At 50.9% G+C, this 27959-nt stretch overlaps 1 protein-coding gene across 2 annotated transcripts in view; it reads left to right on the forward strand.

The window, feature by feature from the left end:
• The window catches only part of ITGA11 (integrin subunit alpha 11), a 53419-nt gene that overhangs the window by 11843 nt on the left and 13617 nt on the right, over window positions 1-27959 (forward strand). For both annotated transcript variants that reach the window (XM_037394303.1, XM_037394302.1), the window contains exons 3-20: window positions 9459-9568; window positions 11851-11942; window positions 12234-12348; window positions 13873-14000; window positions 14678-14826; window positions 15491-15635; window positions 16070-16235; window positions 17274-17344; window positions 18147-18291; window positions 20052-20200; window positions 20497-20637; window positions 21732-21935; window positions 22398-22528; window positions 23222-23388; window positions 24678-24820; window positions 25980-26090; window positions 26324-26409; window positions 27749-27956. In XM_037394303.1, coding sequence (XP_037250200.1) covers window positions 9459-9568; window positions 11851-11942; window positions 12234-12348; window positions 13873-14000; window positions 14678-14826; window positions 15491-15635; window positions 16070-16235; window positions 17274-17344; window positions 18147-18291; window positions 20052-20200; window positions 20497-20637; window positions 21732-21935; window positions 22398-22528; window positions 23222-23388; window positions 24678-24820; window positions 25980-26090; window positions 26324-26409; window positions 27749-27956 — 2461 coding nt within the window. The remainder of the gene's footprint in view (window positions 1-9458; window positions 9569-11850; window positions 11943-12233; window positions 12349-13872; window positions 14001-14677; window positions 14827-15490; window positions 15636-16069; window positions 16236-17273; window positions 17345-18146; window positions 18292-20051; window positions 20201-20496; window positions 20638-21731; window positions 21936-22397; window positions 22529-23221; window positions 23389-24677; window positions 24821-25979; window positions 26091-26323; window positions 26410-27748; window positions 27957-27959) is intronic.

The raw sequence follows: 27959 nt of genomic DNA on the forward strand, positions 1-27959 counted from the left end.
TGGGGCTGTGTACCGGCTGCTCTGGAATGCTCCCAGGGCGATACTTGGAGTTATGGGGTCTGAGCATCCCCAGGGCTTGGCATCTTGGGGGAAACATGGGGGAAATGGGACCTTCCCCATGCTGCTGTGCTTGGGGCAAAGTGACCTGGCAGGAGTTTTGGTAGAAGGACAGGGAGTTACTGTAAGGACAAAGATGATTATGGTGTTGACATGAAGTGGTGAGTTGGCTTAGAGGTGCTCCTCTGTCCCAAGTGACACTTTGGTTTGTGCCATTTTGGGGATATTTAAGGTGTGACTCATGATCCAGGCAGGTTTATTGCTGTGGATGGATTTATTTGGGTGAAATAAGGGTGTTCAAACATCAGAGTTTCCACAAATGCACGTGGGATGTATATCCCTCAAATGTGGAAGCTCCCATTCCATGCACGCTCTTCTCATGCTGCACATGGATGTTTGTGGCAAACACAAACTGTAATCACATTGAGTTTGAGGGGAAAAAAAGTTCTTAGAGGCCCAAGATGAGGGGGAAAAGGAAAAAAGTTCCCTTCATCTTTTGTCTCCCCTCTCCCAACTGCATTTCCTGATTGCTCCCCATCATCCCATGAGCAGGAGCTGTGTCACTCCTTAAGGAAGGACAGCAGCACCCATTCCCCCCTCCCATACGCGTATTGGAGGACATGCCAACCACCCTCTGCTTTCCATTGCCACCAGACACCCCAGTACAGAAGCAGGAGAGGGAAAGGGCCCTGGGAGGTGAGTTGTGCCTCTGCAGCACAGGCAGCAGTAGCCGTGATGCTCCACGCAGCATGTGCTGGGACTGCTGCCCCACGCCAGCTTGTGTCTGTGGATTGAAAGCTTCCAGCTATGCAAAAAATGAAGCTTGAGAAGAACTGGCTGTGGAAGGAAAGCCCTGGGAATAAACATCCATTAGCCTTCAGAAGCCATAAAAATAATAAATACAGCATTCCCGAGCTGACTGAGGCCAGGGCTTTGCTGATGCTGCTGGCAAGGTGGCATGGCTGTGGAGTGGGTCTAGTAGGTCTAGCTGGATGGGCTTCAAGGGCTGAGGGTCTGGCGTTTGGGATGCTGGGTGCTCTCTGGCTGCTCTCTCCCTCCTGAGCTTGTATCTCACGCTGCCCCAACCCCACTTTGCAGCAAAGGGGTGCTGTGAAGCCTCAGTGCAGGGTCTGGCCCCCTTGAGCCCACCCTGTGCACAGCTCCCCATGGCCCTCAGCAGGAGCCCATCCTTGCAAGCACCCCAGGGTTGACCCCCACTTTGAAGGGTGTCTGGTGGGGGGCAGCCCTGAGCCCCCCTCCCCGTGGCCGCTCCAGGCACAGACGTGACGTTTCCAGTCTGAGCACAGCCAAAGGGAAAAGGAGGAGGCAGGAGAGAGAAAAATCTGCTCGGTGGATTTAAAGTTATAATTGTGCTGATCTGGAAAAACAGTTAAAGGGTTTGCTATTTCCCTACTACTGCGAGAGGCTTTCTTGGCTGTAATTCTCCTGTGGTTTGGCCGGTACCCGAGTGCTTGGATTATTTTGGTGAAAGGGTACATAACTGTAAAGCATTCCTCCATCGCGGGGATAATGTCTGCTCCCAGCTCTCCCTCCCACCACGCCGGGGCTGCAGGCAACAGGCTGACAGCAGTGTGCGAGATGCTTGCTATAGCCACCCACCCCATCTCCTGTGTTAGGGGGTTGTCCATTTTTTGGCACAGTATGGTCTTTTCTTCCAGAAAATCCTGTAGACTCTGTTATTAGTGTTGCTGGGTTTTTGGGGATGCTCCACAGGTTGATCCATCCTTGCCTGACACCTTCCCTGGGTGCCTTGGAGAACATGGGACATCTGACATCCCTGGGGCAGATCTTCCTTGCCATAAAGCAGTGTGGCTATCACAGACTCTGGGGTTGGTTTGCATCAGCTGCAAGTTAGACCCTTTCATTTTGGGGTTTGTTTTGTTGTTGTTTTTTTAAGAAAACATTTAGTCTAATTGGAAAAACAGATGAGGTCTCGTGTTACTCGCTGTAGGGCTTGCAGAAGAGAGGGGCTCGCAGGAGGATGTCCCCTTGCAGACAAACCCAGGCTACGCTCCAGTGACACTCCTTAAGCTTTCTACCAACCAAGAAGAGGAAGGAAAAGGTTTGCCACCCTGTCCAGCAACAAAACAGAACTGTGCTCATTGTTTTTTTGAGCAAGGGACCCAACGGGAAGCACATGCAGAAATGGGGATTTGGGCTACACGCCAAACCCAGCCAGTGGAGAGCAGCTGCCTCGCAGCTTCGGGGCTCCCGGGCATCTCAGCATCTCCATCGTGCCTTCCTCACCTCAAGAACCTGAAAATTTCCTATGCCCCAACCCTGTGGCTTTGCTCAGGCTTTCCAAACTGCTGCAGCAAGAGCATGGCTGGGCTTCCCCCTCTGAGGTGCACTGGGATATTTAGAAAGAGCTGGAGGAGCACAAGCTTCAGTAGCCAGACCCTTGGTGCACAGAGGAAAATTGTCTCCTTGGTATTTTTAAAAGCATCCTCGTTGCACTATAGCATGAGCATCCAGGCACAGCTCTAAGATCCCAATGCCTCTGCCATGGTGAGACCAGGGGATGCTGGAGGTGGGTGGACACCAAGTCCTGCCTGTGCCACCACAATACACGTGTGCTGCAAAGTATCTATAGCCTCATTGATGAAGTTCTCTATGGAGGGAAGGGGCAAGACCCATAGAGATCTTCATCAATGAGATCCCTTCCCACCCCATATTATTCAGCCATTACAAGAACTTTACAATCGCACCTTCATTATCTAGGGCTGGGGGCTTGGTGCCCTGGTCTCAGAGCACCGAAGGGCGGTTGGATGGAGCTGTGATATTGGAGCTGGTGAGCTACCGGTGCCTCCAACGCAGAAATGCATGGGTGGGGGAACACCCCCATACACTGTTAACTGGTGATAATGGGTGACTGGGGAAAGCAAGAGGCACCTGGCAAGACCTGGAGTCACAGATTAGTGTTTGCTTTGGAAACCTCCAGAAGAAAACCAGAGATCGCACGAGTCCTGACGGACACGTGCAGTCTATGGGGAGCACTGACCAGCAACTCCAAACGCCTCAGTGGAAACCCACGGCTGGGCCAAGAATCACTGATGGGCCTCGCCCATGAACACCTCTTTATTACAATATCCCTGAGCAAAAGGGAAAAAATTACACGAGGGAAAATAAGAAAGTATCATTACTGCTGACCACAATATTCTGCGAGTTCCTCAGACATGTTTTGCAACACGCCCGTCATCGCTATTTTAAGGAGAGCGCTGGTGATTTTGCTTACTGCCACGGCTGCGTAATTGCTGCAGCAGCTCATGGGGCTCGGACCCTGCTGTGCATCCATGTCCTGGTGCCGGGTCCCCTCGGGGCTGTTCCCGTGACGTGGCTGCTCAGCGTGGGGGGAGCATGTCCCGCCGGGTGCTGCCCAGCCACGGGAGGGGTTTGCAGACGGGCTGTGTAATTAGGAGCATCCATTCCCAGCTCACCCTGGCGCACGGAACAGCTGGGGAAATTACAGTCGTGTTTGTTTTGTTTTTGCGATGAGAGGGTTTGTTATAAAGCAGAGAAAACATTGATCAACCTTCAAAAAAAATAACCACCGAAGGTGCTCGTGTGTGTCAGTGGCAGATGGACAGCCTCCTGCAGGCAGTCCCGCGCGGGAGCAAGAGGGGACAGGGATGGGGACAAAGCTCGTGTCCCGGAGCAGGTCTGGTTGTCTGTGCTGGGCATTGCAAAGTCAGTGGGACCCAAACCTCAAAGCTACATCTTAGGAGGGAAATTCCCTAAAACTCCCAATATGTAGATGGAGTACTGCAACTGCTCTGTCGTTAGTAGGTTGTCTTTTAATTGGGGTAATATGGGGAGCATATGGAGACTCGGGAGTGAGCAGTAGGCTTTAATGCCTCCACCGGGAATGCTTCTGCCAAGGGATGATTTATCTGGTATTCAGAGGGCAAAACAGTCTTACAAAAGGTGAAATATTCCCCTGCAACCACCGCTAAATAACGAGCCCAAATGGCTCGTTGGTCGTGAATCAGCCAAAGCTGGCTGCTGGAGAAGAGCCCTCCGGAGCTGTGTGACGGACGGTGGCCCAGGAGCAGTGCTAGGGCTGGAGGTGATCAGGAGCAGATCGGGACCCGACGATGTTACAGGCAGCAGGGAAGGATGGGGGTGAAACAGCCACAGCCGAGAGGAGCATCCTCTCCTGGGTGACAGCACCAGGGGACATTGTCCCTTGCTGAGGGTAATGGAAACTTAATACAGATGGTGCAAATACTTCCCTGCTGTAACCATCCTCTTCCTCCTCCTCCCCTGCCGCACATTCCCGGCCTCAGCTCCTGGCCTGAGTCAAGCATCTTGCTGCTGCCTGGTGGGAAAGCAAAGCTTTGCCTCGCTCCTGGCTTTGTGCGCCGTGCTTTTTCAAAACTGCTTGCTGAATTTGGATTATTTAATTGGTATTATTTAACACACTGTTAATCCAGCACACAGCAGGGTGGTTTTTTGGTGCTCCCAGACCCAACGCCTCTTCCCGTTGCCAGCCTGCGCTCCTCTCCCAGATGCCCCAAGCTCCCTTCCTGGCTGCCCCTGGCCCATGGGGCCATTCCATAAACAGACCAAAATAATCAGTTTATCATCTTCTGATAGTTCTGCTGCACCTCCCCAGGCTTTGGGCACTGCTTAAGGGATGGATCTGGGCTTAATAGTGCAATAGCCATCAACTCAAAGTCCTTCTGTGAGTCGGTGTTGGGGGTCACCTGGTGCTTGGCCACAGCTGTTTGTCCCAGGTACGTTTTGTGGTGGCCCTTGGTCACCAGCACATGAGTTTCCTCTGCTCACGGTGAGCAGCAGTGGCCAGAGCAGCAGTCTGCTCGTTGCTGCCCATGCAAGGTGATGGGACCCTCACCATTAGCTGAGCCATCCTACATCGCCTCTGCTCTTCAGTGCAGCTGTCTCATATCTAAAGATGAAAAAAAAATGACCAGAGGCTGATAAAAAGATTTGCTAGAAGCTGCACCGAAAGCTGCTGTCAGACCAAGGATGCATTTTCAGGTACCACATCCCCCTGTGCCACCATCTCGTTGACTTCTCCTCAGTTTCTGGCTGTCCTTGGATTCCCACTAGGTATTTTTTTCCACTGTTGCCAATGTGGAGAAAAACATTTCAAAGTCCGTTCCTCTGTCACATTCCCTCCAAGGAGCTCCGATCCCATTTAAAGTTTTCCACAGAACTCTCCCTTTCCTGAACCTCCTTAATCGCTTCTTCATCCAGTTCCATCTTGAATAAATTAACTGCAAGTGAATTTGCCTTGCAGGAGATTAAGTGTCCCATTGATTGAAAAATCCTGTGAAAAGCATAGTTGCTTCTCCGTTCCTCCCTAATCCCTGCATTCCCGGATCACCAGCTAGACATACCTTCCTCTCCTGATTTCTTTCCATTTAATCAAAATACCTCAAGGCTCAAAATGAGCTTTGCAACCTCTCCGCAATGCACCCAGGGAGCCTGCTGTGCCGGGAGGGGTTATTCCCTTAAAAAGTCAGGAATTTGCTAGATGCGAAAAGGCTGAGGGGTCTCTGGGGGACCCTTAGGTCGGGGTGTGGGATCATCGTGAGTATGGGGTGAGGGGCAAAGATGCCGGTTAATACAGCTCTGGCAGGAGAAAGTGCAGGGAAAAGCCAACAGCACTTTTGGGGCAATAGGCAGAAATTCAAACATTATGCAATGGAGAATAAGAAATGAAGATAAATAGAGGCTAAATAAAGAAGCAGAACCAGACCCAGGGCTGTCGGAGGCGGTTTGATGGTGGTGGTCCACTCCTCTGGGAGGGGATGCTGGGGACAGGCATATCCCTTTGGCTCAGGGCCTGCAGGTACATCCAAACAGTCATGAATTTTTAAGTGACAAACTCTGTGACAAATTTCCCAGGGAAACACTGACTTCTCTGTCGCCTGATGCCTTCAAATCAGGGACGGATGTTTCTCCAGGAGATGTGCTCCAGCCAACCATAATTTACTGGGTTCAGTACCAAGATAACTGGCATGAATTAATGTCTGTGACAGAAGGAATTTCACCAGATAATGTTTTGACTAAGAGGGAAAAAAAAACCCAATAATTCAATCAGTACCGAGCAGCTGTGACTCTAATTGTTTTAGACACTGAACCACGGCAGCGTTTTGCGTTTTATGTTGCCTTGTCGTGCTGTGCATGCCGCTCGTGGGCATGTGTAAGTCAGTCATTTAAAACAGTGGGGAGAAAAAAAAAAAAAAAAAAAAGCAAACTGAGCTTGACACATCATTTTGATGTTTGCTGTGAGATTTGCCCAGCCTGCAGTGACAGATGCAGCCATCCTGTCCCCAGCCCGGGCAGGACATCGGGAAGCAGGACCCAGCACCATGCTTTGCCTGCAAAGCAGAAAATGGGTTTCCACTGCCCTCGCTGCACAGGCAGAGCAGAGGCTCCTCGAGTATTTCCACCAACAGCCTGGTTTTCCTTCTTTGGTTTTTTTTTTCCCCCAGGATGAAAGTTAAAAATATGTCCTCAGACATGTTGCTCTGAGCAGTCTGCGCTTCTCACATTTAATCCTTTTTTTTTTTTTTGCTTTTGTTTTCCCCATAAGGAGTGCATGAAGAGGAGGATGAGGGCGGGCTTGTTTGGTTCTTATTTTCTTTTAAAGCTTCATTTATTAACCAAGCCAAGATGCAAGGGCCTGCCGCTTTGCTCTTTGCAGAGGGCTTTGCTTGTTCAGCATCAGGCCGTGGCTTGAGGCAGGGGGGGATTGCGACCCTCCAGGGAGCACGAGGGGGGAGATTTGGGGTGACCCAAGGGTTGCAGGGAGGGGGAGAGCTGGGATGGACCACGGGCTGGCTCCCTGCTGCGGCAGGCTGCTCTAAGTGGATTTGGGTCATTTGGGATAGGACTTTTATTACACTTTTTTTAAAGAAAAAAAAAATATTAGAGCACAGGTTTACAAACCACGGAGTGAAGGAAGAGGTTTGTAAGCGATCTGTGAGCGGTGTCTCTGACAGCTGGCTTCGGGGAACACTTACAGCATCCCTGCAATCCGCACCTTTCAAACAGCTGGAAAAGCCTTTTCCCAAACTGCCAAGTTTCCATGAGAATTTGACAGCTTCAGCTAATTAATCATTTAAATTTAACCAAAAAGGGAAAACAATGCCATTGTCTTTGGAAGACAAAAAATCTGGTTTCATGAGCTTCACAACCCCTTGGCATTCATGGCAGTGTCTGTAAATATTTGGGCTTTCTTTGAGCTTCCAGCCCTGATGTGGGGCTGAGGAACTGGGGGAACGGGTGGTTTGCCCTCGGCATCATCTTGCATTTGAAAGAGATGCTTCAACCCAATAACCACTGCTGCTCAGGAATATTTATTAATGGGTAGTGTGATAATATTAATATGTGAATATTAATTAATGGGAGAGTCCTGTATAGGATTGCACATCAAGGTGGAGCTGCTCTGAGAAGTTCACATTAAAGCCCATTAATGTTAAATTCTTCTTGGGGAATTAAGAATTCAAAACTGAGAACACCATCTTCTGAGGTATCCTAATGTTTATTTCTTTCCTTCTTCAAAGTCTTTTTCTCCCCCGCCTCCCACATCCTTTCACTACATTTCACATCTTCCACCTTTCCCCCATCCCCGACTGTGAGCGAACGGGCATCGACAGTGTGGCAGAGGGACACGAGCAAACTCCTTGTACAGGTCAGGGAGAAGGTACCAGACTTCCCAAGCTGCTGGATGCTACTGAGGATAGCTCCAGATGGTTATTATTTTCTCCTAATTAATCTTCTAATTAGCAATGAAGCTGTAAGACAGGAAGTATTTCCATGAGAATCCTAAATGCTGCTTAGATTTTGGAGCTTTTAATTTGGTGAGCAATTCCATTTTATAGCAATGGAATAAAAGGATGAGTATTTAGTGTCTTTGTAGAAGTAGCATTCTAAAAAAATGACCATTTCTGGTTTAACAGGGAACATCTGTGCCGGGGACGGTCACTTTGCCAGCTGCCGGGTAGGGTGGCGCAGAACAAAAGAGGTCCTGTTTATCTGGTGATCCAGACTTGGATGGTTGCATCTAGTGATAGGATTTTGAAAGCAAAAAAAAGCAATGGAGCAGATTTATTTTGGGCTAACATATTGGGATCCAGACTTGGATGGTTGCATCTAGCGATAGGATTTTGAAAGCAAAAAAAGCAATGGAGCAGATTTATTTTGGGCTAACACATTGGGAGCAGAAGACGCCAATAACTTGTGGTTCAGAGTATTTTTGAACTAGCCTGGAAGGAATGGTCAAATTCCTCAGGTCCTGCTCTCCTCCTCCTTTGGTTTGCTGTTTTGTACTATTCTGGTCAAGTCCCCGTGAAAAAGTGAGAAAATGCTTGCGATGTCCCAAATACTTCCTGACTAGGGGCCTGCACCCTTGGTGGGTGCATGTGGTTTTATCAGCTCCTCTTACTTTAAAGAACAGATAGATGCCCAACGTCCTTGCCTGCCGCTGAGTCCAAACATACAGCTCCAGACTGCTCGTAAGTGAACAACTCCAGGTTGAAGCAAATTCACTTTTTCAGCTTTTTAGTGGAGAAAATTCCTGGTGGATCCCGGTGTGAGTTGCTGACACTGCTATACCAGCTCCTTGCTGTTCCTTCAGGTGTTGCTAGGCAGGAGCCCTTCATACACATCCATGTCCTGAAGATGCTTTGGGCATGAAAAATTTCCTACCTGAAGTAGCAGTGAGAAGGGCCACCTCCGTCCCCCCTTCTCAGGGCCAGCCATGCCCACTGTGGGGATCTCAGAAGGATGCTGAGGGTTTCGGTGCCGTGCTGGTGTCAGCCATGAGCTGAGGTGGTGATGGGGTTCCCCGCTCCTCCCCGCACAGTCAGACGATTTTGCAGACTACACTCACTGCCAGGCTTTTGTTCACCCCTGCTGCATCTGATGGGCATTACTTCCAGGCAGCAGTGAGTCACAGGGTCCCAGCATCACAGCCTGGTCAGGGTTGGAAGGGCCCTGGGGAGATCACCCAGTCCAGCCCCGGCTGCAGCAGGCTCTCCTACAGCAGGCTGCCCTGGGTCGTGTCTGGGCAGGTGTGGAATTTCTCCAGAAAAAGAGACTGCACAGCTTCCCTGGGCAGCCTGTCCCAGGGCTCGGTATCCCTCAAAGAGGTCACCATTCCTGGCTTATGGCTGCCTGCCGTTGTGGGAAGGGCAAGTCGGAGCAGTGCTTTTGTTGCTTGCACCGACTCAGGTCGGGGGAACAACAGCATCCCCCCAGCAAGGGAGCCTCTCCTGTCACCTCCCAAACCATGAGCTGGGGATTCATTTGGCCTGGGGGCGAGGTCCCCTCTGGTGGTGGCTGTGGGTTTGTTCCCTCACCTCCCATCCAACCTCTGGGCACTGACGGACCACTCTTTCCCACAGGCTGGTGGTGGGAGCTCCCTACGAAACCAATGGCCAGCAGAAGACAGGAGATGTCTACAAGTGCCCAGTGACCAGCGATACCCACAGCAACTGCACCAAACTCAACCTAGGTACCACACACCACGGGGCAGCGAGGGGCACTGGGTGTTCTTAACATGGTGCTTTTTATCATTGCTTTGGTCTGGAAAGATGCACTCCCTTGTGTTGCCCAGATTGTCCCCAGAAGTGTGAAGGCTGCACGTTTTAGCAGGATTTTTAGATGAGGGATTATTTCAGGTGTTTGTTAGTGAGCTTTAAGCAACGTTAGGGTAAAATCAAGCAAATGGGAATAATTTATTTAATATAGCTTAAACTGTTTTTTTAAATGACCAGGATAAACTTATCGATGGGTAATGTTCCCACTAGCAAACAGCTGACTGCACGTGGCAGTGTCTGTGCTCCCTCTCCAGGGGATGCTCGGGCAATATGCCCACAGCAGCAGCTTCCCTGGGCACAGGCAAGTTTCATTCCCAGCATCCAGCCTGCCCCACGGCTTTGGTATTTGGGGAATTATCCCCCAGTGCCACCACCCCCCAGCCCCATCACTGTCATCACGGGAGGAGAGACCCCAGGGGTTTGCTCCAGTCCCACAGACATCCCTGCATGGAGAGAGCAAGCCTTTTCTTGGGGGTTCTAAGCTGGTCCAGCACCAACCATGCTGACAGCACAATGTCGCGGTATCAGGACATGCCCTCCCTGAACTGGGGCAGTGTAGGCGTGAGGAGGACAAGGCCCCTTTGCTGCCCAAAGCCGGACACCCGATGGGCATGTCTGTGTCTCAGTGAGGAACGTGAGAATTGGGGACTTTCTCATGGTCTTGAGGAGCACTGCTGGGGTTTGGGGGCAAGGTCTGGGAGTTTTTAACATTGGAGCAGCTGTTCTCACTTTATTTTTCATCATTATTAATCTGAAGTATCCTGGGTTTCTACCAGAGCTGATAAGAGAGAAGGAACTTTGGATCATATGCAATATTTGATTGATTGGCTCCAAATCTTTTATTTTTTAAAACATTGCTTTCTTTTCTCCTTTTTTTGGGTTGTTTTTTTTTGTTGTTGTTATTTGCTATGAGAACACCAAGATTCTTCAAGGAAATAAATCTCTTGTGCGCGTAAATGTGTAAAAAGCAATCTTTTTTCCATTGGAAGCAAGTTTCAAATGAAAAGATCAGTTCCATGAGCACATCCTATTTATTTTTTTTCCCAATTAACTTATCTAGTTAGCACAATCCACCGAGGCCATTTGAGTAAAACCAGCTGCCTGGTGGTGGAGGGGGAGGATGCCAAGCTGACAGCGAGCCTGCAGCAGAGATGACAGTAGTGGGGAAAAGCAGGAGCTACCGTGGGACCGGGGGTCTGCCCCTGCCCTTCCCACACCAAGCGGGCAGCAGATGCAGGAGCATCCTGCTCCCCACCGCAGAGCTGCGGTCACAGGCTGTAGCATAGCCAGGTACCAGAGCAGGACAGCGCGGTGTCAGCATCTGCAGCCAGGCTCCCAGAGGATTTATGTGGGCTGAACCCCCTTTTTCTCTGGCTTTGCTGCAGCGTGCATGCGGACAGTGGGTTGAAGCAAGCTCAGAGCCGGAGCTGCAGCCGGCTGGTCCGCAGGGGAGAAGTGAGGGGCTGTTGGAAGCTGCTCAGTGTTGAGCTGAGCTCCTTTGAGCTCTGGGTTGTGGAACTCAGTTTCTGAGCCACCCCTCAATTTAAACTTCAGCAAGAAACTTCCAAAGTCCACAGGCAAGGAAACCAACCCCCCAGTTTTACCATTAATTGCCCGATTTTCTCCTTCTCCGTTGTTTCTCAGGCAAAACAGCAAAGGGGGAGCCCTGGATTGCAGGGAGCTGCATTGCCCAGAGCCCCCGAAGTGGAGGAATGGCTGGGTTAGGCAGCGTTCGTGTCACAGCTAAATGATATTGGCGTTAACGGAAAGACAAGGCTGCCCTGAGGTCTATTCTCAGTTTCTGGGCTGTGACATGGGAAATGAAAGAAATGCACAAAGATAAATCAGCTACTAAATGCCTGCTGGCCTGGCAATAACAGATGAGATGCTAGAGCCGCTCAGAGGGGTTTCTTCCTAAAGACTGACTATGTAAGAGATGCCATCTCTGACTCACAGCTTCATTCCCTAGAAGGCTTTTCTGTTTCTTGGTTGTGGCATCTAAGAAAAAAAATCCGATTCTTATCTTGACAACAGCTTCCCCAAAATCACATAGTCTGCAGTGTAAGCAGGCAGAGATAGCTCTCCTCCAGCATTCAGCTGGGTTCGCCCTTGCTCCGGAGATGCACCACAGGGACGTGGGCTGGGTGCCCAGCATCCCTGCCCGGCAGCAGTCCCTAACCTCATCCTCTCTCTGAAGGACGGGTAACACTCTCCAACGTCTCTGAGCGGAAGGACAACATGCGCCTCGGCCTCAGCCTGGCCACCAACCCTAAGGACAACAGCTTTCTGGTGAGGAACGGGGGCCTTGGCACAGCCTGGTCCCCTGGCGCGGGGAGGTTGCTGCAGGATGCATGTACATCAGCGTATACAGGCATGCAAAACCAGATGCATGTACATAAGCACGTACAGGCATGCAAATACACTTCTCCTTGTGTTTATATATATGCTGTGTGCATCACAGGGCTCAGAAACCTCACCTTCCATGGGGAAAAAAGATGCCAAAGGAGAGGACAGCTTTGCAAAACAGCAGTTTGAAAGTGGCAATGTTAACCCGGTCCCTGACGCTGTTTTTCCCCCCAGGCCTGCAGCCCGCTCTGGTCCCACGAGTGCGGGAGCTCCTACTACACCACGGGCATGTGCTCCCGGGTCAACTCCAACTTCAGGTTCTCCAAGACAGTGGCTCCGGCTCTGCAGAGTATGAGAAACAATCTGCCCTGCAGCTCTAACCCCGCCTTTGAAGTCAGAGGGAATTTCTGTTCTCTAATCACTTCAGTCCCATTGAGAAAACAAAGCGATGTCAGTGTTTAAGCGAAGGCAAGAGAGCAGAGGAAATGGTTGCAGGGAAGTGATTCAAAGGGGGGTGCTACACAGACATCTGGTAAACATTTTCCTTTTGACTGACACCCGGAGAAGACAAAAAATACCTTATTCTTCCAAAGCCAGAAATAAAAGTATCCAGAATATTTTATCAGCACAGCTAGGAAGGCAAAATAGGGAAAGAATTCAGACCTTGGCCACCCAAAACAAAGCGCTCATTGACTGAAGGCAAAGTATTTTGGCCCAAATTTGTAGATTCGGATACGTGATTTTATTTTGAAGTATTAAATAAGCTTCCTGGCTTTCTTCTAGGCAGTAAGAAATTGCAGCAGCCTGCTCTGCACCATCAGGGCTCCCAGCAGCTCCTTGCCCCAGCTGGGCAGGGGATGCGTTGCCTCAGCTCCATCACCCATTTAGTGTCTATTAATTCTCACGGCCCAGAGCAGGGCATGGGGAAATAGGACTTTTGGGTGGCAGAGGCAGTAAAAGCAGAGCCCACCACCAAATTCTCGGTGTCACTTCCCTCTTTATGGCCAGGAGATGCTTTTAGCCCTCGCTGCAAAGGGTAATTGTTATTTTAGAGGGAAGGCGGTTAATGAGTGCAGTGTTATTTAGGGAGTGGGATGCAGAGGGTCGGCTCCTCTCCTGGAGTGAGAAGGGGATCGTGATGGTGGCACGCAGCTGAGGACCACAGTGATGGAGTGACCCATGTGTGACTCAGATCATGGATCTGCTAACCCATAAATGCCTACAGCAGGTGAAAAGGACAGCCGATAAATAACTGCAATGTTCAGCATCCTCTGGTTTTCTGCAACTTTTCAATTTAATGTTATAAAATATAAGCAAGACAGAGAGATGACGCTGAGCAATTTTCCCTGCTGAAAACCAGTCATCTGCCTAAATCCTTCACGGCTCATACTGCAGAGCCGAGCCTTGGGGTCCTCGCTGGGGTTTTTGGCTGCCTCGTTGCTGAGGATTTAATGGGAAGGGGAGGAAATGCTTGGCTTGCGTTATATGGCGAGTACAGGCAGGACTGAAGAGTGACTCAGGGGTAAAGCATTGCTCTGCGGGAGGAATGGAAGCCGGATCCTGCCTGCAGCAGGCCACTCTTTGAAGTATATGACTCTATTAGACCGGATAAAGGTCCAAATCTGAATCAGAAAAGACACTGCTGAGTGTTATTCTTAGAAAGTTATCCGGTCTTTTCTCGGCAGAGAGGATGCTTGTGGCTTCTCTCTACCTTGCTGAAGCTCAAAGGTCTTTATGAATGATTGAAATAAGATATATTTTTTTTCAAACAAATCGTAAGAGCAAGTACCTGACTGTGAGGAATGAAGTCATAAATCTCCTTTTTGCAAGCATTGCCAAGGTCTTTCAATAACACACTGCCTATTTTTCACAGGATGCCAGACGTACATGGACATAATCATAGTTCTGGATGGATCAAACAGCATATATCCTTGGGTTGAAGTTCAACACTTCCTGATAAACATCTTGAAAAAATTTTATATTGGCCCCGGCCAGATACAAGTAAGCCCCTGTACAACTTGTGTGTCCCCCCGTGTCATGCAGACTCCCCCAGCCATGCGCCAGGGGCCCTCCTCTTCAGTGTCCCTTTTCTGCCAAGAAGTTGTGATTTGGCACAGCCCTTTTTCAAAATAAGCTTTCTAATGTACAGATTTTAAAGCCGGGCCCATGGAAATAACGCTCACATTAATGTCCCTGAATGAGCTATGGAGAGAGTAGCACCCCACATCCCACCAGGGCATGGGGAGGATGAAATTGTGTGGAAATATAGAAGTATTGCCCTGTGCTAAGGTAGCTTGATGCAGCTGTAAAGCACTCCATCCTCTTCCTAATCGTGGGCTGAATTGGGCAGGGATTTATGCAGGGACATCCTCAACAATTTGCACAAATAACCCCCCTGTTGGGGCCCATCTAGAAATGCTGTGGGTCCAGCACGTCTGTGTCACCCCAAACCCTTACAGCAGGGCAGGGGTGGCTGCACATGGGTGAGAGCTGGCAGAGAACAGAAAAAAAAATGAGCATTCGTAGTGGTCCCATAGAGGGGAAACTGGAGCAAATGGGGACAGAGCAACTGGTTTTTAACAGTGGCTGTTATTTTGCGTGGTTGACAAAGCGTGCTTGTTGTGTCGCCAGCCCTCGCGGGTTGTTGGCGTCCTTCGTGATATTCCTTTAATCCTTAGGTCGGAGTTGTTCAGTATGGAGAAGATGTTGTCCATGAGTTTCATTTAAATGACTACAGGTCTGTAAAAGATGTGGTAGCGGCTGCCAGTCACATAGAGCAAAGAGGAGGTACAGAAACCAGGACTGCCTATGGGATAGAGTTTGCTCGGTAAAAATCGCTCACCTTCCTGTTCATTCTGATAACAAGTTTAAAATCACCATTTATTTTTCTTCCCTCTCTCCCCCTTTGCTTTTCCTTGCTGCTTAGAAAGCAGGGGATACCACCAGGCTAGAAATGCTTTTGCAAAAAGGCTCAGTCCTCAATTAATGCTTTACAAATGATGCTTTGCAAAACTGCTTCATCCTCAGTGGCAGCTGGACCAGAATCCTCTTTCTACAAGAGCTTTCAGCCCCCAAACACAACCCCATGTCTGCCCCAGGCACTGTAGCTCTTCTGCAGACCCCCAGAGAGCACCGAGGAGCTCAGCACAGCCCCATCTCCTCCATTATCTGGGGCAAGTGCCCGCTCCTGTGCTTTTCTGCTGCAGAATTAGGGCATTTTGCCAAATTAAAGGCTCCCCTCCTGCGAGAAACCAGCTCCATCAGTGAAAAAAAATAAATCTCCCTTTAAAGTCCTAAAATGTTTCCTAAGAGTCCTGCACCAGACTGCGCCTCCCCAGGGGCTAGCAGCCCACCAAACACTGCTCAGTGCTTTACGGTGCAGGTGATGGGGCACAGGGCGCGGAGCCACGGCGGGTTTGGCGAGCGCGCGGGGTGGGAGCCGTGACCCGCCTGGCGAGGCTGAGCAGCCCAGGGCATCTCTTCAATTGCAGCTCGGAAGCGTTTCAGAAAGGTGGCCGGAAAGGGGCAAAGAGAGTAATGATTGTAATCACAGATGGAGAGTCGCACGACAGCCCAGACCTGGAGAAGGTGATTGAGGACAGCGAGAAGGACAATGTCACCAGATACGCGGTGGCGGTAAGTGGGGGGCACCCTTTTGGCAGCAAGTGCAGAGCTCGGCAGTACCGCGTGCACCCCAATGCAACAGGGCTGGCAGTGCAGCCCACCTCCCCCACTCCTGGCATATTTGCAGGGTCCTTGTTGCTGGTCCTGCTCTGCTTTTGCAGGAGGCAGGGGGATACTCGGCTTGGATTTGGCTGCTGGAGCAGGTGCTGAGCCTGGGGACAGGCAGCTCCCTGCGTTTGCTGGGCACCTGAATTGCAGGAGGGGTGCCCAGCATTGGCTGCCTGCAGGAATTACAGCAGCTCCTTGCTCCTCAGTTTGCTCCCACAGTGGGGTGTCAGATGCCAAAGGTGTCAGGCTCCTTCCGTATGGACACCCCTCAGGTGCTTTGGGATGGCTCTGTCCACCATATGAAACCCTCTGAGTCTTGCATTTCCATCTAAACCTAGGTATTGGGTTATTATAACAGAAGAGGAATCAATCCTGAAGCTTTTTTGAACGAGATAAAATTTATAGCGAGCGACCCAGATGACAAGCATTTCTTTAATGTCACAGATGAAGCAGCGCTCAAAGACATTGTAGATGCACTGGGGGAAAGGATATTTAGCTTGGAAGGTGAGTGATGCTCCTCCCTGACACGTCCCAGCCAGCCAGGCTGCTTCAGATGTGCTGTCAGTCCTCTGTTTCCTGAATTTGAACAGGTCACATCGAGGGTTTCCCTAATATCTGTTTGATACAGAACCTAAAATCATACTTTGAATATCTTCATATATAAGGAGTTGTCTTTATTTTGAGCAGTTTGCATCCCTCAAGCATCAGAGGCACAGATCCCTTCTCCTCCAAAGGCCGCCCCATTCCAGCCACTGGTATTTGCAGAGCTCTGGTGGCTCTGTCATTTATAACAAACCTTTGAAATTTGGTATAGGGGTCAGCTGGGTGTCAGCACCTTCCTCATCCATCAAACCCAGCTGGGTTATAAACAGGCAAAACACACACACTGACTGCCAGGTTGTTCCTGGGGTGGCAGGCATTGTGGGGTTATGGGGATAATGTGGGGTTTTAAGGATTATTGGCTGAAATTAAATTTCAGGCAATATTTTTGTTCTAAATGACAGTGCTTCTGTCTGCCTTGTGACAAGTTTGTCAGTCTCCAAAACTAAATTTATCTAAATTTCATAGGGAAAGCATGTCCTGGAATGCACAATTGAAACAGAAGATGGAAAGCTTTCACTGAAAATGAAATATCTTGGGGACTGGGGGAATTTTGGTCAAGCCAGCTCACAAATTCCCCTTAGTTTGTCAGTTACCTCGGTCCAGCCAGCCCCACACTTCTCTGTGGAAGAAAGTTTCCCTAGGTGAGAAGCTTCACCCAGTTGCAATTATAAAGCAAAACCCTCTAAATCCACTTTTTTGTATGATCTTGCAGCTAGGAAAGGAGAGGAGAGGAGCACTCTGCAGCAGAGCTCCCAGTACCTGGTAGCAGCACAAGTTTGTGTACCTGCAGTGATTTAGGTTGAAAGAGGCTGATTTGTGACACCTGAGCTCCTTTGTGCTCAGGTGGGGCGGGGTGGATGCTCATCCCACCCGATCCACCGAGAAAAGCAAAGCTCTGCATTAAATACAAATTCTTCTTTTTTTTTTTTTTTCTTTAAGGAACCAACAAGAATGAAATCTCCTTTGGACTGGAAATGTCGCAGACTGGATTTTCATCGCATGTTGTGGAAGTAAGAGAGTAAATGTGGGTTTGGGTTTTTTTTGCTCCTGCCTGTGCAAGCAGGCACCCTGTGCTTTTTATCATCACCAGCCACTGCAGGTAGGAGATGGGTATTTTGGGCAAATTATTAATCATGAAGCTAGATTGCTAATGTGAGCATAAGGAAGGAAATGCTGCTGCTGCTGTTGTATCCCATGGGAAGGGAACTGCTGGGAGACTGGTGCCTTCCTTAGGACCAGCCTGCAGCAGCTCCTCCTGATGCCACAACCTCTTGGAAAGGACGTGCCGGGATGTGCCATGGAGGAAGGCACTTGTCGGTGATGGGGTGCAGAAGATGGTCAGTCCCCTTCAGCCTGTGAGCTGGCAGGTCCGAGCAAAAAGCCAGCAGGGATTTCTGCTCAGAGTGTTCCTGGGGAGGAAAAGCAGGCTAAAAAGAGAGGAATGGGGAAGAAATGTCATTCCAGCACACTTTAAAATCTCCCTCTTTCCAGGTGTGCTTTGGAGAATGGTTTGCTTGGGGTTTTTTTCTTTTCATTTTCTTTTCCACTTGTGAGATTCCTCCCCTTTTCTGTAAAATGCACAGTTTCTGGGACCATTTGCTGGTTTTCTCTTCTGCACTCTGCAGCCTCCAATAAGTACATAGTCTAGGGGCTGGGCTTTTAGGGATCCCAATATGTGTTCTGACACAAACCCAGCCCATCGGGTCCCCTCGTCCACTTCAGCATCAATCAACTTTGCCTGCTGGGCAGTGTGGAGGAGAATTGCCTCCACTTGGCAAGAAATACCCTCAAACTACTCCTGCTCTCCCACAGGATGGGATCTTGCTGGGGGCAGTGGGTGCCTACGACTGGAACGGAGCTGTTCTGAAGGAAACCAGCAGTGGGAAGGTCATTCCCTTGCGGGAATCTTATCTTCAGGAGTTCCCGGAGGAGCTGAAAAATCATGGAGCGTATTTAGGTAAGAAAGCCAAATGATGCTCTTCTGCCAGGGATGAATTCATGATTTTATCCTGAATAATAGGAAGCACAACATATTTCTCGAATGACTAACAGCATCCAGCACTCCCAGTGTAGGCGGTACCGTGCCCGGCTGTTTGCAAGCTCCCGCAGCACCAGATCTGTATTTTCCCTTGCTCAGGTATACAGCACACGTGAGCATCCTCATGCAGGATGAGGTTGTGTTGACCGCGGTGTGCAGCACAAAAGTGATTGAAATGCAGAAGTAGCTCAGGCACCGGCCAGCCCGAGTCATCTGCAGCGCTTACTGGAATGGTTTGAAAAGCAGTGATGAAATTTCATGCCTAGGGAGGAAATACCTGCTGGGTTAATCTGTTCCATGTGTGGCTGTTGAAGCTCTGGAGCAAAAATATCAGCCTGGTTTTCAAAATAGAGCCTCTCTCCAGAGATGTGCGTGTCAGGCTGAGCTGCCCTGTGGCAGGGAGCGGGGTGGGATGCTGTGGGGTCGCCTGCTAGTGTGCCAGGGCTCTCCTCTCGCTGGGGACGTAACAGCCCCTGGACATGTGGATCATCTCTCGGGATAACAGTAGAAAGTCCCCCAGGCTCACTGTGAGTGCATGGCAAGGGGACAGCTGTGGCTGTGCAAGGGGCACCCGTGACAGTATGTGGGAGTTCAGCTGCGCTCTGTCCTGTTGCCTGGAGTAAGAAATCCAGAAATATTAAGGAAATGCTGGTGCACCCTGCTGCAGAGCAGCCCAGCTCAGCACCGGGACCTGGGGTTTTGAGACTGATGCTCGGCGTAGGGATACCCCTCCAGGAGGGGAACATTTAAGGAAACCGAGACCCCAGGTAAGGCCAATGCCCAGGGGAAGGGGTCCATAAACCCCAGTAATCCCTGGAGGTACTCAAAATTCAACTGCATGTGACCCCAGGTGATCTGATCCAGCTTCAGGGTTGGCTGTGGTTTGAGTTTCTAATAATTAAAGTAACATTTTAGACTGTGAACATGCAGGAACCTGGAGCTGGGTTTGAAAAACAGGATTTTGCAACCCCAGCATTATATTCCTACATAAGCCCATCTGCAATCATGGGCAAGTGCCTCAGCCCAGCGTGCGATGCGTGGTGTTGGTGATGCCAGCGCAGAAAATCACCTGGCTAGGCAGGAAAGAGGGATTGCTCAGGGTCATTTGTTCAGGCAGGGTTATATCCATAAGGACACCTGAGCAATGGTCTCGATGGATTCAGGGCTTTTACTGGACTGTGAATGTTAACTTCGAGCATCAGCAAAGGCTTTCACGCTGGGTTTGGGATGCGGTGTTGCCGGGGTCTGGAAGGAGCAGCGCAGCGGGTGCCACAGCCTCGCGGCGTGCACGCACCTTGCTAGCATTTGTGTAACTGGGTGTGAGCCATGACGTAAAGCACTTATCAGGCCGGCAATCAGACTTGCCTTCAATGAAAGAAGGATTTTCCACAGGGCTTGCCGGCTGCATTCAGCAGTGCCAAATCTCTTGGCACAGCTACAGTTCCCAGGGTCTAGGTAGGACCTGAGCAGGAGACTCAAAGCCCAGGGTCAGGGCACTGGGGTTTATTTGAATGACTTTATCTTTGAAGGAATCTGTGGGGTTTAGCTTCCCAATCTGGGAGGTGGCCAGAGTTGTGTCAGCAGCTGGGGGCTAATGGAAAACAGATCAGCAGGCAGCGGCTGGGAGCAGGCAGGGAGCCGCTCAGCTGTGCTCACCCTGCACCCATCACCCCTTCCAGGTTACACTGTCTCCTCCGTCATATCCACCAAGCATGAGCGTATTTACGTCGCGGGAGCACCCAGATTCAACCACACAGGGAAAGTCATCATCTTCAGCATGCACAACAACCGAAACCTCACCATCCACCAGGCACTGAAGGGAGAGCAGGTAATGCCGGGGCACATGCTGCCAAGGATGCTGCACTGACTTTTCCATGTGGCATGTATGCTCCTCCATCAGTCCTCCCCCTTCATTTTGCAAATTGTTCCATTTAAATGCCTCCACAGTGTAGCACATCCATGGGCAGCTAGGGATGCCTCGGCTGCCGCTGCACCTGTAGCTCCCAACCATGTGGCTGTAGCAGGGACAGGGCTTGCAATGTCCCTGTGGTCCCCACTGGGGAGGGTGGCAGTGCCACTGCATGCCAGGAGCGTTGCTTCCATCCCCTCCTCTGTCTCCTCCAGATCGGCTCCTACTATGGCAGTGAGATCAACTCCCTCGACGTCAATGGCGACGGCGTCACAGATGTCTTGCTGGTGGGAGCCCCCATGTACTTCAGCGAGGGCAGGGAGAGGGGGAAGGTCTATGTCTACACCCTGCGAGAGGTACGTGGCAGCACCGCAGAGCCAGCTGGGGACACCAAAGGGGTCGGGGCATTTGGGTGCTAGCACAGAAACTGTGTCCCCTTGTGTCACCTCCCCGGGGTGGCTCCGGGCTGTGCGCACCCACCAGCTCCCATCAGTCACCACAGGGTATGGCAGCCCAGTCCAAAGGCAACCTCACTGTTGTGGCTGCTGCAAGACTCGAGGAGGATTTGTCTGTTTTTCCTTGTTTACAAACAATCCCAGGGGGGTTGCTTGCTGCCAGCAAAGGGAGTCCAGCCTGTGCTGGAGCAGAGCCACCTCGTCTTGAGGCTTTGCTGCTCCCAGCTGCACTAGCTTCCCAGCCCTGAGGAGGTGATGCTCGGGGTGCAAGGCGAGGTCCTGCTGCTCCCAGCCCCAAGGAGGTGACACAGGGTACAAGGTGGGGCCTTTGCAACTTGGGTGTCTCTCCGGAGAACCAGTCTCCATCCCCTTTGCCTTCCCCAAACCCATTCCCTCCAAGGGCACTCCTGCGCAGAGGCTGGGCCAGGCGTGGGGTTCTGGGGAGCAGGGAGGTCAGTCCCTCCACCCTTGCTTCAGGGCACAGAGGGGACATGTGCTGACCATGTCCCCTTCCCCGTAACCCAGCAGTGCACTGGGGCAGGGCCAGCTTTCCTTCTGCCCTCAAATCTCGCTCAAAATGCAGTTTGTGAGCCAAATCCACCAGGCTCCAGAGGCGTGCAGGGCAGCGAGCAGGTCATGCTCTATATCCTTGGCTGCAGAGCCCACCCGGAGCTGCAGGAGTCCCTATATCTAAAGCACAACTTTTATATGCAATTATTTATGTAGGCTGCTATGAAAGGAAGGCAGAGCAGGGGTAGGGCTGCTGCAGGGCTCATCCCTCCCCAAGGACGTGCAGAAAGTTCTGCAGCCCCAGGAGGGCTCTCTCTTCCTTTCTTGCAGTGATGTGTGAGCAATTTCCACATCTTGGCTTGCCTCTGAGGGTTTTCTCCTCTTGCCAGGCTTGCTGTTGATGGTTTTGGGGTTTGTTGTTTGTTTTTTTTGTTTGTTTGTTTGTTTGTTTGTTTTTTGCCTTCTCTCTTTGGCTGGGCTGGCAGAACCGCTTTGTTTCCAGCGGTGCCCTCGTCGATCTGCAGAGCTACCAGAACTCCCGCTTTGGCTCCTGCATCGCCGCCGTGCCTGACCTCAACCAGGACTCCTACAATGACCTCGTTGTTGGGGCACCTTTGGAGGATGAGCACCAAGGAGCGATATACATCTTCCTCGGCTTCAAAGAGACTGTCGTGAAGAAGTACAAGCAGGTATGGCTCTGGTTGTCCTCATCCTTCATCAGAATAAATAACGTGTGTGCTCATTTTAAGGACTGATAGAGCACAATAAATTCACACACACCATTGCATTGTTAATTATTATTGCCAGATGTTTTCTATTGTGAGGGGTCCAAGACAAAGCAAACATAAGGTACAGAAAACATCCTTGAAATTAGGGGCAATGCTTTGCGTTCAGTGCAATGGATTGCTTATAGATAAAATATTTCTCTCACTTGTGAGAAATAGTAGATATGTGGAGTAAACTCAGCAGAAATGTCTGGGTGGTGGCTCTGAAGAGAAACTGCTCTCATTCCCTGGAAAATTGTTTGGTGCAATCGCTTGGAAAGGGGCATCTCCAGTAGCGTGCTGGAGCTCAGCATGGCAAACCCCTCCTCTGCAGGCAGGGATGCTCCTGATGGAAACCAGCTTGGATTTTTCTTCTTTCCTTTCTAGCGGATAGCAGCTGCGGACCTTGCACCAGGCTTGATGTATTTCGGATGCAGCATCCACGGACAACTGGACCTGAACGAAGACGGGCTCATAGACTTGGCCGTCGGCTCCCTGGGGAACGCCGTGCTGTTGTGGTTAGCTGTATCTCACTTGGCACTCTCCTCTGCCTGAACCTCATTGCAACATGCTGACATTTTTCGAGGGAAAACTGATCTCCCCACAACCTGAACCATCTTTCCACAACGACAACCCTCTGTCCGGCAAGGCAGTGGGATTTCAGTGCTGTTGGGCCCTAGAAGGATGTCAGAGTTGGTTTTGTGTTTAATTTCATCATAAATTCCCCAGGAGTTTCAAACCAGCTAAGTGATTTGTGGTGATTTGCCCAGGCTCCCTTTGGTCTTATTTAACAAGAACAGTTTGGTATTTTCAAATATCGATTAATGTTTGGAAAGTCCCTTGAAGCTGTTAGAATGGAGGGTAGCTGCACCCAGCAGAGGTAGGCCACCCTGGGGTCTGCCTTGGAAAGTGCTACACACATGCAAAGGGCCAAATCTTGCTCTTGGTGCTGAGCTACTTCACTGGCATAAGCAGGAGGCAAATAAGTGCAAGAGATTTGATTTTCAAATGCTACATAGATGAGATGAGAGTAGAGCAGCATGTTGTGGTGGCCTTTGGTTTTCCTCAGCACCTTCTTGATGTTGAGAAAAAGTGTGAAAAAGATGTGGAAAGGGCGGATCTGGAGGTGTGGAAGACTTTTGCAGGATGCTGCAGATGTGTGTGGGCATCCTGCACCGCAGCACATCTCTTGACCCTTGCTTGCCCCGCAGGTCCCGCAGCGTGGTCCAGATCAATGCCAGCATCCGCTTCGAGCCCTCCAAAATCAACATCTTCACCAAGGACTGCAAGCGGAACGGGAAGGATGCCACCTGCATGTCAGCCTTCATCTGCTTCACTGCCGTCTTCCTCTCAGCTCACTTCCAGACAGCCAGCGTCGGTAAGTGACATGGCTGCTCGCGTGACAAAAAGCCCAATTCGTGCGTTGTTTAGGTCTCCAGCCCCGAGGGAGCACCCAGCTTCTGCCAAGGAAAACCATCCAGGAGCGTGGCATGTCTGGAGGAGTGCACATTGTCATCTGCCACATCCCTTTTTACCCACAAATTTGTCCCTGTCATGGCTGATAGAGCAGGGACGGTTAAACGGTGCCAGGAAACATCCCAAGGATACAACCTTACCCATCTTTAACCCCTTCTCTCACCTACACCCTGGGTCTGGGCCCTCCCACAGCTTGCCTTGCCACGGCACGTGTGACAAGGATGTCACCACTACCTCGCCAGCCAGCAGGACAGGAGAGGATGTGCTCGGACCACATCCCGCAGAGCTTGTCCATCCTCCCCGCTGCAGCAGCAGGACACATCTGCCAACCATATGTTTCCCTAACATCCCAGGGAATCTCTGTGAAGTTACTGGCCAGCTCTGCTATTAAACCCTTGCATGTTGCTGTGACCTCAAGTCTACTGGGCAGATGCCCGTGACTCAGCTGGAGTGGGGGGAAACAACAGAGGCTCAGCCCTCTGCAACCCGGCAGCAAACACTGTCAAAGGAAAACTGGGTCCTGAGCAAAGCCAAAGGAAAAGCTCCCATCCCCTAGAGCAAGAATTTGGGGTTTGTACTATTGAATCCAGTGTCTTCCTCTTAACTGCTGTCTTTGTGGAGCTTGCAGGATAAAAACTGAGTGCGGCTTCCTATATTTATTTAATTTTACACTTATTTCTACCCAGAAGAGCCACCTCATGGATGCTGTATGAGGGGGTCTGATGTTTGCTCTTGGCTTATGCATGTTTTGCATCACACTGGTGTAGGGGGTGTAAATCCCACCCTGTTTGGGGCTAGGCTGGGGACCTTTGGGGTTTTTTTGACAGTGCTGCAGGAAGCAAACAATCTCCAGTAAAGCCCGTAGGAGAGGTGGGTGCTCCAGGGTACGATGCCTCCAGAATTGGTACAGACCAGCATGTGAATATATGGGGCGAATAGTTATATATCCCTCTCAGGTTTTATGTGGTGTCTTGTAATAGTGCAATTTTAAAGTTCCCTGTTTGACCTGGAGAGTAGATTCTTTGCTCAACAGAAATGTCTGTTAGAAACAGGCAATGCTAACTAGAACCTGATTTTCCCAATTTTCCCTTAGCATGCTCCCTGCCGCGCTGCTCCTCGCAGGGCCATAGGGGTTTGAGTGCACAAAAGCCTGTTCTTTGACCCGGTGTGATGGCACCCCTCTCCTTCCAGCGCTGCGGTACAATGCCACCATCGACGAGCGCAGGTACACGCCGCGGGCTCACCTGGACGAGAGCGGAGAGCGGCACACACAGAAGGGGCTGGTGCTGCTTTCCAGGCAGGAGCACTGCGACAGGCTCCAGTTCCACGTCTTGGTGAGTGTGCAGGAGGAGAAGGCTGGGGTCTCCTCCTCTGCCAGCCCCGGGGGTCAGCCAGCTGCCCAAGCGAAGATGGTCTCCACCTTGTGCAAAACAACGATGCACCGGGATGCGGTCGGAGGAGCCTCGGTGGCTTCACAGGTCTGGAAACGGGCCTCACCCCCCCGCCTGCATTTCTTCACGCTGGGTTTGATGTGGTCAGGGATGGAGCTGCTGGCACACGGCAGCTGCTGGGTCCCCAAGTGCTGATTTCACTGCAGCCCCAGCTTGCGCTGTGTTCCTTTCCACGAGCCGCTAACCATGCCCTCGGGAAGGGCGTGCACTCCTGAGTCAGGCTGGTCCTCCTGCTCCAAAATTGGTAAAAACTCTTTTTTTTCCATTTGGAACCAAATGCTTCCATGCCAGTCCCCAGTGCTCTCACCCTCTGCACCCCTCTAATCATCAGGGTCCCTCTCCTTGGGTGCAGGAGCCGGTGAAACTCTCTGCATCACTTGCAGGGAACAGCTGATGCACGAACCTGGCCAAAATCAAACATTCCCAGTGAATGATGAGAATATTGCTGAGGCCAGGGAGGGCCAAGCTGCCAGACTGGCCCAGCCCCAAGCCCCAGCCTGAACCGCCGTGAACTTCTGGGAAATTCCAGTCTGGAGCTAGAGACAGAGCTTGTGATTTAGCCCAAGAAGCATCTCACTTCAGAGCATCTGACTGCACCCTGTGCAGCTGGGGCAGCGCACGGCAAGAGCCCACGGAGCTGCAGGAAAGGTGCAGGTTCATCACCAGCCGTTCAAGCCCTGGGTAAGGGTTGCAGGACAGCTCTGTCCCTACTGGGGACAGCCCTCCCTGGAGCATCCACCTTTCAGAGCCAGCATCTCCAGGATGAAACAGTTCTAGCATCAGCAGACATGTACCTGTGGACAGGTGTTGAGCAGCACCGATGAGCTTGGGTTGTCCCTGTCCCTAAGTGAGGGTTAGCTGGTGAGACAGGGCGATTACACACAATGTCCCAGATTGCAAAGCTTTTATTTCACATATTCAATAATTTATTTCATATATTCAATAATCACACGTGCCTGTAACTGCCTTACCTTGCTCTCTGATGGTGCCTCTCCAAAGCAGGAGCCTTGTCCTTCTCAACGATGCTTTCTGTCTGCCGCAGGACACAGCTGACTACATTAAACCAGTGACGTTCTCCATCGACTATGAGCTGGAGCACCCGGAGAACGGCCCCATGCTGGATGATGGCTGGCCCACCTCACTCAAGGTCTCGGTAGGTAGCAGCACCAACATCCCAGGGTGCCTTTTATCAGGCACTTGGTCAGCAGATTAATCTCTGGATGTATCATTTGCTGCTTTATCTCGGGGCTGTAAACACTGATCCCTCCCATGATCACAATGTGTTTGGCACTTGCTGCAGCCTGGGATCACCACCTGTGTCCCTTCTCCTTGGAGTACAACCTGGGGCACAAATCATCACCAGGTGGCTCTTGTTGTCTCCCTCAGGTCCCTTTCTGGAATGGGTGCAATGAGGATGAGCACTGTGTCCCTGATCTTGTCCTGGATGCCAAAAGCGATGTGCCCAGTGCCATGTGAGTAGGTCACTCAGAGCGTCCTCCCAACCACTATCACGAACTAGGGAGGGTTTGAAACCCAGCCCCAACCCATGCTCCATAGATTTTGGCATGGTCCTTCATCCAACACCACCAAGAGGTGCTCCTCAGCCCCCCTGCTCACAGTGGGTCTCTGAGCCTCTGCCTGCTCCCTGCCTGGAACACACCAGTGTTTTTCAGGGAATCCACAAAACAACTAATATTTCATGCCATAGCGATGATGTCCAGGGAGACAAATCAGTAAATAACAGGAGGGTGGGGGAATAAATGCAAGGCTGGCATTGCCCACTTGGCGACTACAGGCTTGACTCACACAGCAGAAATAATTGTATGCTACATCTCATTGCCTAAAGAGCTTTTAAAGGTTATCCAGGAGCACGGGAGCCTGAACCTCCATCAACAGCAGTGGGCCCTGGACCAAGCTGATGGCCCGTGCTGCTACCTGGGGATTACTTGTATCCCATAATTCAGCATTTATTTCTCTGTCTCCTGTAAAGCTCTTGGTCTTGAGGCTGTGACCCGGGGCTCGACCAAGATCGGGTCTGGGACCCCCAGGGCTGCGTTGCGGGAGCTGGAAGTGAGCTGTAGGGTAGGGATTATGTATGGATCTTATGGGCTAGAGTCCTACACATACCCATGGGCAGATGCTGTGGTCTACCGGGGCGTCAGACCTCTAATTTTGTTCCTCCTGAAGCCTGTGGAGCTTTCCCAACAGCATTGGTGGGAACTGGATTGTGCCCTGAAAGAGCAGCTGATACAGAGGTGATTTCTGCTGAGAAATGTGCCATTTTTCTGCCACTTTTGAGGTGATTTGTTGGAATAGGGCTATTCCTTTCAACTGGCACCCTGGTTGCCCTGCCGTTAGAGGCAGAAGGTGGTTCTGGATGTGGCACCATCCTACATTTTCCTTTCCTTTCTTATTTTTCATAAAGAAAACAAATGAACACCCATCAAGTCTGCAAAAGCAGATGCTGCTGCCATTGCAGAGTCTGCTGGTAAACTTGCCGGCAGTGAGATCTTACCCAGGCTGAAACTAAAACCTTTGCTAACAGTATGGGATCTGGCTTTTCCTTACATCCCAGCTGTAGTAAAAGCTCCTAACTGGGTTTGAGCAAGCTTGGTACCATTAGCTCACAAGCAAAATGATGGCTCACAGGAGGAATTTGTGACTCCTCTTTCCATAGCAGCGCAGCGCAACGGAGGGCGAGCAGGGATTTCCATGCACTACCCTGTGCACCGTGCACGTAAAACTCCTGGGCTGGGTCTTGGTGCAGTGCTGCAGGCGGCGCTTGCCTGCACCGCTCCCTCCTCTTTGCAGGGACTACTGCCGGCGGGGTCTGCGGAGGGCAGTGCCCGACTGCTCCGCCTTCACCCTCTCCTTCGACGCCTCCGTCTTTGTCATTGAGAGCAGCAGGAGGAGGGTGGCCGTGGAGGCGGTGCTGGAGAACCGAGGCGAGAACGCTTACAGCACGGTCCTCAACATCTCCTTCTCCAGAAACCTCCAGTTCGCCAGCTTGATCCCCAAGGTG

Source organism: Falco rusticolus, chromosome 7 (assembly GCF_015220075.1).
Source record: "Falco rusticolus isolate bFalRus1 chromosome 7, bFalRus1.pri, whole genome shotgun sequence".
In the NCBI taxonomy this organism is placed as follows: Eukaryota; Metazoa; Chordata; class Aves; order Falconiformes; family Falconidae; genus Falco; species Falco rusticolus.